This window comes from Podarcis pityusensis (assembly GCF_964106645.2).
Source record: "Podarcis pityusensis genome assembly, chromosome: 8".
In the NCBI taxonomy this organism is placed as follows: domain Eukaryota; kingdom Metazoa; phylum Chordata; class Lepidosauria; order Squamata; family Lacertidae; genus Podarcis; species Podarcis pityusensis.
In genome coordinates, this window is record NC_138033.1 from 12,360,303 (window position 1) to 12,369,094 (window position 8,792).

Genomic DNA, 8,792 nt, shown 5'->3' on the forward strand with positions numbered 1-8,792 from the left:
TGGAGGTCTTTAAGCAGAGGCTTGACAACCATATGTCAGGAGTGCTCTGATGGTGTTTCCTGCTTGGCAGGGGGTTGGACTTGATGGCCCTGGTGGTCTCTTCCAACTCTATGATTCTATGATTCTATGATTCTACTTCCTCTTCCTTTTTGCTCTCTCATCATCATTCTTCCAGCAATGTAGAACCATCTGTTTGTCTGAGCTCCAAAGCTCAGACTCCACCATCAGCTTGACCAAAGTATGTCTTTGTAACTGGATCACCATTTTAAGCCCCTCTGGACAAAGCTGCTGTATCTGTTACTCTTCAAGAAGTATTCTGAATGAGGATATGTTATCTTTACCTTTTGCAAGCAAGAATCTGTGTGATTATTGTTTTAAGGGGGGGGGGGAGGAAAGACTTTTTAAGCAGCCAGGGGATACACTCTGCTGAACTTACAAACATGAGGAAGGGAGGATAATATCTAATAAATACAACTTTTTCGAGCATCAATACACATCTCTACTTGAAGGGCAGCAGGTGATGGCATGACGTGATGTCATACCATCATGTTGTGCTTGTGTGTGGTGGGCACCCACATTCTGGGGCCCAGGTTGGTGCCTCTGGTCACAGGTGTCTCCTCCTCCTCCTGCAACAGGCTACTTCCCCCCCCCCCAAAAAAAAAACCCCAGGAGGGGCATGAAAAGAGTAGAGGAGAGATCAGCTGCACACAGTCTCAGTCATGGAAAAAGCCCTGGAGAGGAGACTTAGGCAGATGTGAGGTGTTTGGGGATCTTTCATCTTGGTAACTGATTTCATGGAGTAAAACCCATGGGAAATGAGCTGTTGTATTCATTAGGCCTGACACTCTGTGAAAATTGTGTTTTTACTAAGAAAGAGTTAACTCAAACTTTTGTGGAACCAGGAGAAACCCGAGTCCCCTTAAAAAATGGAGGCAAAGCTTGCTGGCTCTCTTTAACTGTGAGGCCGAATTGTCTGCCTCAACATTCAGTCTGAGCTGTTACATGACTGAAATGTGTCCCAGTATAGGACTGTCATTGATTAATCTCCCCCAGGAATTTCAAAACGACACTTTAAAACGTATCTGAATTTGTACAAGAAGGACAGGCCACAACAAACTTCAAAGTAAATACCTTAGAATATTTACATGGTTTTGCAGAAGAAAATATGCTGTACTCATTGATTGATTGAGCTTTGGTGGGAGTTGCGCAGCACATCTGCTGTGGCACTCCCCATTTTACCTCTAGTGGCGAAATGGGATAGACCACACTTGACAGCAAGGCAGCCCAAAGTCTGCCATTCTTCTCTGGTAGGGACTTGATCTTCCTTCCATTTCTTTTTTTCTCCCCATTTTACCTTAAGTGGAGAAATGGGATGCACCACCCAAAGTCGGCTAATATTAATTGATTAAAATTGGACCTGAAAGTCTGGCCAGGGATTTCACCCCTGCCCGCTGCCAAAGCTATCTCCCACCTCCAAGCACTATTATTTCGCCCAAGAAATGTTGCTTTTGGTAAAATGATACAACATACATGATTTGCCATATATATTTATTTTGGGCATGATTCAATGACCTCATTTGTGCATGAAAGTCAAATACAGCCTGTCTTTGAGGAGGAGCTTCTAGACTTCTAGAAAGAAAGCCTGGGAGTCCTCAGGCTGAGACCTCCCCTTCTTCAACCACTAGGCCGTCATAAATGGTGGTGTCTTCTGTGGCATCCTCGCCCATTGCTCCAGTGCACTCTGCTTGAATGATGTCAAATCCCAGTGATCCAATATCAGTGTCTAGCAACCCATCAATATAGTCACACACACTAGCTGTTGCACAGCCTCGGACAGCGCCCAGGATGCTGCTTTCCCCTGTTGGGAAAAACACACACATATATTTTTGGAATCCAAAACCCACTTCCTGAAACAGAAGGGTAGGCAACCTTTCTCAGACCAAGAGCCTTTTTCCAGTCTGGGTGACCTTCTGGGAGGTCCACATGCCATTGGAAACATATGTAAAATTCACCTTTACACGGCAGGCTATTTTCTAGATATATTCAAACCCCCCTCTCTGTTCTCCCTCCAGGTAACCAAGATTCAAGGGCAACAATCCAGCCAGGCCAAAGCATACAGGTAGGGTATGAAGTGGGGCTTGTGAGGGGTGTGGCCTAGGGGGAGGAGGTGTGGCTAAGGTGGATCCAAAGGGCCAGAGAGAGAGAGTCCTAGAGGAATGCGTTTGGCCCCTGGGCCTGTGGGTCTCCATCCTACACCTCCCCCCAATTTAAAGTGCAAATTTTAAGATGTAGTTTTATTTAACAAAATCTATGCTTACAGATGGGGCCGTAGCTGCACTCCATCATACAAGACTCACCGAAATCCATGTTAGCCGCAAGGTAGAAGCATTGATCCTCATCATTTCTGCAGCTGACCGTCTTATTGCTCTCACACTCATCTGAAAAGATGTTGATGCAACTCGGGCACTTCAGCCCATTGGGCTCCCTTGTCTCGGTCTCAGGCACTGGAAAACAATCACCACACCAACATTGCAATTAGTCAATGTATTTCTTTTGCAGATGCAAACCACAACTTGCTGTATGTGAGGGGTGGGAATTGTACTCCTTCCAAGATGGATGCCTACTACCTTCCAGCACTTCTGCAAGTGGAGTGCTTCAGCCATGCTCCATTCATCCAGGGCTACATTAAGGCATGGTGCAAGAGATTTCTGACTGGGGCCACATTCACAGCAAACATTTCAAGTAAAGGGATACCACTTTAAGCAATTGGGCTTAGCACTGAGCACCACTGGGGGGCATTCTGAGAGATAAAATGGTAGCCACGAATGGACACAAATGATGATAAAATTCTACAAAATGGCCCTCTTCCTTAGAGTGGTAAAGAGAAAGAAAGCTCTTAGTAGTTTTATCCTTAAAAATCACTTTTGGGAAAACAGGTGCTTAGTTTGGGTAAAATCATGATATCACCTAAGAAAAAATGCCAGCTAATAAGAGCTATTGTGTGGGGTTTGTTTGCTAACCCATAGCTCTGTGAGGGGAATAGGGGTTTTCCAATTAACCCTCAGCACCCTTAAGAAACTACCACTCCCAGAATTCTTTGTCCTAGTGTTGTTATAGTGTTTACAATAAAAGCTTACATTAGAGTATTGGGAATGCTAAGGTGAACCACAAAATGGTGCCTCCTCCCACCAAGGAAGGAGGGGTGAGTGAAGATCTACATCAGGAACAAGGGGATGTGAACATCTACATCAGGAACAAGGGTGGGAGGAGACCAGAGTTCAAATCTGTACTTGAGCCACGATACTTGCTGTGTGACCTGGGGCCAGACACTGCCCCCGAGCCTGACTTATTTTCCACGGGTGTTTGAGGCTAAAATGGAGAGCATGAGGGCTCTTTGGAGGAAGGAATAGGGTTGTAAATATCAGAAGCTGCTGCAGGAGAGGGACTGTGAGTAACATCATGTGAGGAATGTTTCTAGGACTAAGGTAGAACTGTGAAGCTTCCTTGTAATATTTGCTCATGAATGCTGCATGCTGTTCAAGTAATCTTGTTATTGATACATGGTTTTTGGTTTTGTTCTATCTGCAGTCTTTCTTTTACAATGCTATGTTGTTTAATAATACAAATATCCTCTTAGAAAGCACTGTTCTGTTGGCGAAGACAGGAGCCCATGTTGCAGATGTTTGTAGAAGGCCTGGCCAATCCAGAGGTATCATACTGCCTTCTCACTCGCTGGATCATCACCTTGTTGTGATGAGTGGGTTTGCACGCTATCAAAAATGATCTTGTGAAGCTCCTGTCAGAAGTCTCTAACGGTAATAATGAATGACTTTCAACCCCCCAAATAAAGCTCAAATAAATCATCTTTCCTAGTGTCACCCTCAGGCACCTCCTGGAGTGACTGGCTGCCACCATTCCTCCTTGTCTAGCCAGTCCCTGACATCAGGACACTGCCAAAAACTTGTTTGTCTTTCTTTGACATCTCTCATTAATTGAGTTTTACGGGACCTGATGATGATACTTACTTTCAGGAAGTCCGCTGTTGCACATATCTGTATTGCAGCAGGTTGACTTGCTCTGGAGGTACAGTGCTGAGCTTATGGAGACACTGGCAAAGATTTCCTCACACAACTCTCTATCGATGCAGGACTTGAGAACCACTCTTGGCCCCAAAAGTGCTATAAAAGAAAGAATTGGAATAGGAAACAACTAGACCTAGAGATAGGGCTGGTTCATCCATGAGGCAAGGATTGATGATCACCTTATGTGGCAGGATCCAGAGGGGCAGGGGATCTGACCACCAAGAAAAGCATCGCCTGCTGCTGCTGCCTTTGAAGCTGTGGTGTGATCCTTGGAGGCAAGATCTGCCACCTCCTCGTCAGTTCCTCTCCCCCATTTGAGCCACCCCATGTCCCTGTTGTTCGTGGCAGGGACCTTGGAGCTCCTTCCTTTTTCTTTTTTAATATAATGTTTATTAAGATTTCTTTTATCCTTTATAACAACCAAATAAAATTTCTACATCACATATATGTTTGCTCAAGTTGAGCATTCACTTCCTCCCATCCCCCTCCCTGACTTCCATATGCAATCACTTTTATTTCGCATTTCTAAATCACCCTATTTACTTTATCTCCATACTTAAAAGACTTACTTCTAATATTTATAAACAGGTATCAAATCATAACCTAACAAAATATTTTAAATCAATCCTGCAAATGTTTTAAAATGTTTGCAATGTCTATTCATATATGGTACAAATTTACTCCAGTCCTTTTCAAACAGTTCATCTCGCTGGTTTCAGATTTCCCCCATCGCAAGTTTAAAAGGTAAAGGGACCCCTGACCATTAGGTCCAGTTGTGACCAACTCTGGGATTGAAACGCTCATCTCGCTTTATTGGCCAAGGGAGGCGGCGTACAGCTTCCGGGTCATGTGCCAGCCAGACTAAGCCACTTCTGGCGAACTAGAGTAGCGCACGGAAACGCAGTTTACCTTAATGCCAGAGCGGTACCTATTTATCTACTTGCACTTTGACGTGCTTTCGAACTGCCAGGTTGGCAGGAGAAGGGACCGAGCAACGGGAGCTCACCCTGTCGCGGGGATTCGAACCACTGACATTCTGATTGGTAAGTCCTAGGCTCTGTGGTTTAACCCACAGCGCCATCTGCATCAAATACCACCTCAGAGCTCCTTTCTGAGGCTCCCTCCACCTCGCTGGTGCCCATGCAGGCACACTGCCTCTTTCCTTGTGGGGTGGTCATTCGTAAAGCGCAGGCTGCAAAGCCACCCTACCTATCCCTTGCCGGGCTGCCTGCACTGCCTGGCTGCCTTTGACTGTCAGAGTGGCTTCCGTCTTTCCTCCTGTGCTAAAAAAGCAGGCAGGTGGCAGCCAAGGCTATCTCTGGCCGGAGGTTGCACTCCACCCAGGCTCTTGCAGCTGGGGAGGAGGAGCACTTTAACTGAGCCCCTGCCCCACTACTGACTCATTTGTGGTTCCACAAAATTGCTGGGCTGAGGTGAGGGCAGCGGTGTGCTCTTAACTCAAGCAGTTTAAGGAGGGAGGGAGGAATAACCTTTATAAGCCTCATCATGCAGCTTGTTTCTCCCACTGCCGGTGTGAAGGACAGACCATGATGGTGATTTCACTCAGCGATATATCTTTCATGAAACTGCCACCCCTCCTGAGTCCCTCTGCCTCCAGCTCCAGGCTGCTGCTTCTTTTGTTTTTCCTCAGTGTGCTGGGTGCTGGAGGCAGAGGGACTCAGGATAGGTGGGGTTTCCCCCACCTTTTTACTGCTGAGTGAAGCTGCCATCACGGTCTGCCCCTCATACCGGTCCTGGGGCGATATATCAATAAATCGCCCAGGCCTAATCTTCAATTCACCCTTTCTTCCGGGTCTGCAGGGTGGGGAACATTTTATGGTTTGCCTCAGGTATCCAGTTGTGTTGAGCAGGGCCTGCTTGGAGCAGAAAGAGATTTCTCCAGTTTTATTTATTTATTTGTTGAGTGTGAGTCAGGAATGGAGAACCTTTGGCTGTCCAGAGGTTTCTACCACCCTTCTCCTTATCGAATGGGACCAGTTCAGGAGGTTTCATGGGAAGGAATTCATCAATGAAATAAGTTTTGTGGCCGCCAAGGTGGATGACAGAGTGGATTAAAACCAATTATTATTTTTTAAAAAATCAAAATAATCAGATTTTAAAATTTAAATCAGAATTTTTAAAATTTAAATTGGACTTTTAAAATTTAAATTGTATTTTTTTTAAAAAAATGCTTTTGGTGGAAAAATCTTTCTAAAGATAGTTTTCTATTTAAGTTGCATTATAGTCCGAAGGCTATCCTCATCAGGAAATAAGCATTTGTTTTAAGTTTTTCATGTGTGCTATAACTCCCTCCAATGTATTTCTTAAAAAAACATTTAACCACATCAGTTAACAAACATGGATACATATGCTATAATGTTATTGTTTTAGTTAAATAAATTGTTTAAATTGTTATTAATTAAATGATTACCTTTTCCTTCCAATAAAGTACAGCAGAAAAATTGTCCAAATATAAACAGTTAATTTATTAAACCTCACAAAAATTTCATAATTATCTGTCAATGTATTTCTAATAGTATAACCAAATCAGTAATTTTTGATATAACTGTAAAAACTACTCTGAAAATTTATTATTCGAAAAAGGAAACCTTCATCTCGTTGTAAATATTAAGATTATACCAGCAAGAATGAGTCTTTCTGTAAAAATAAATAAATTAAATCAAGTCTTACTGACTTGTAATTTAAATCGTGATTGAAATCAAATCCACCCTGTAACTGGAGTAATGAGAGTCGATGCTGGAGCTCATAAAGGGAGCATGTACCACAGGCAATTAGGAAGGGTCAATATGTCAGCCATGTTCAGGGAAGTTTTTAACGTGTGATATTTTAGTGTATTTTTGGTTTCTATGGAAGCCGCCCAGAATGGCTGGGGAAACCCAGCCAGATGGGCGGTGTACAAATAATAAATTATTATTATTATTATTATTATTATTATTATTATTATTATGATGATGTCAGTGTCAGTTTCTCTTGGTTTCTTATTTTAAGTTCATTTCTCCACATTTTCATATCAGTTGCCAACTCCCCCCACCCCCCATCAACATTTAGTGTGAATGTAATTTTTACTCTTAGGCCCTATCTGCAGGGTCATACTGATTTAAGTAGTCATGATTTCCCCCTTGGGGGGGGGGGCAGGATGTTTGTTGACTATAATGGCTGTGAATCCTGGCAAACTAGCTCTCTCCCTTGCAGGTCATTTTTCACTTGGCCTGGGAGATGGGAACCTGACAGACTGACTCCAACTACAAAAGCTGTTGTACGTTATTGTATGCACACTTTACCCTAGTGTGTGCATTTGTCTATTGATTACATGGCTGGACAACTGAATTGCAAAAATGGGAGAAGGGCAGATTCTGAAGGATGGCTTTGTTTTGCTCTGCCAATTGAGTAAATGCACCTTTAAATATGAAGTGACTTGAATTTCTTCCCTGCTCCTACAGGCAATGCAGAACCTAGAACACTACTTTATCAAAAGTCATGTTCCGTGGCTTGTGGCTAAGATATGGCCTTAGAAAGTGAGTCAGGGGGTTTACGTTTTGGTGATCAAAGAGGATGAAAGTTCTTCTCACTTACACAGTTTGCCTACTCCACTGGCAGACAAGCAGGACTGGTCACTGGAATCGTCACACTCCTCAGTGGTGACATTTCTGCAATCTTTTCCTTGATCGAAACAAGACTCACATGTCAGAGATGCCACTGCAGACAGGGGGAAAATGGGTTTGGAAAACTTTAGTAACTGTGTAGGAGGAATAGGTCTGTGTCAAGGTACATGAACAGAACACTTTCTGCTCCAAACGTCATCTTACTAGAGGCAGCAAAGGTCACTGACTTGGATAGCTTCAAAAGCGGACTAGATACATACATGGTTACCATCCTCAATTGATATATTTTTTCTGCAATATTGTAGGCACTATTTGTCTGAATACTAGTTACTTGAATATACATAAAGTGAGCTGTTGCACTCAGATCTTTCTTAGGGGCTTCCCATAGGACCCATGGCAAGAACAAGAGGCTAGACTAGATGGACCATTGTTCAGCTACATAATGCTTTCTATATATATTCCTTCTGTAGTTCTTAAACTCTGTGAATAGGGGTGGGCCTTGCATAGACCAGAGAATGATTGTAGAAAAGGACTCCTGCAGTCTGAGGGAGAGGACCAGTAGAGAAGGTGTGGGGAAACCTTTAACCCTCCTTAAGTTGTTGTACTACAACTCCCATCAGCACCAGCAAACATGACAGACTCTGGTAAGCACATCTGGTACCCCTGTGACCTGACTCCACTCAGAGATTGGGGTGGCATTTAACACCAGGAAACTTAAAGTTTGCATGGGGGGGCAGGGTAATTTCGCTCCAAAATATGAGAAGAATAGTGCCTATACATTGTCTCCTATCATAAATTTCTACAAATGCAAGAAACTTACTCTTTGCTTTAAATATGAGCTAGGATTCTGGTTCATCGAAGAGTGAACTACTGCCTTTCTCGCTCCCCCAATGTACTTGGGGATGCCACAGCTCTCTGTACGCGTTTGGTTAAATAAAAATTGAATATTGGTAACAAAACAATATAGCATTGAGGATCCTTTGTAATCCGGCCTTGTGCTTTATTCCTCTTCCTTCCAAAGGAACCACAAGTCCTGGTTCCTTCCTCATCCTGCTTTAATTGCTGACGCCCCCCCACCTCGTTCCTT

General features: G+C 43.5%; 1 protein-coding gene across 1 annotated transcript; it reads right to left on the minus strand.

Moving 5' to 3' along the window:
• Positions 1-1,652: 1,652 nt before the first annotated feature.
• On the minus strand, positions 1,653-7,967 carry LOC308483158 (phospholipase A2 inhibitor gamma subunit B-like; the record flags this gene model as incomplete). Its single annotated transcript, XM_081016742.1, has 5 exons — positions 1,653-1,858; positions 2,358-2,504; positions 4,026-4,178; positions 7,677-7,799; positions 7,910-7,967. 5 exons carry the CDS (start codon positions 7,965-7,967, stop codon positions 1,653-1,655), a joined length of 687 nt encoding a protein of 228 aa, XP_080872868.1.
• Between the last annotated feature and the right edge of the window lie 825 nt (positions 7,968-8,792).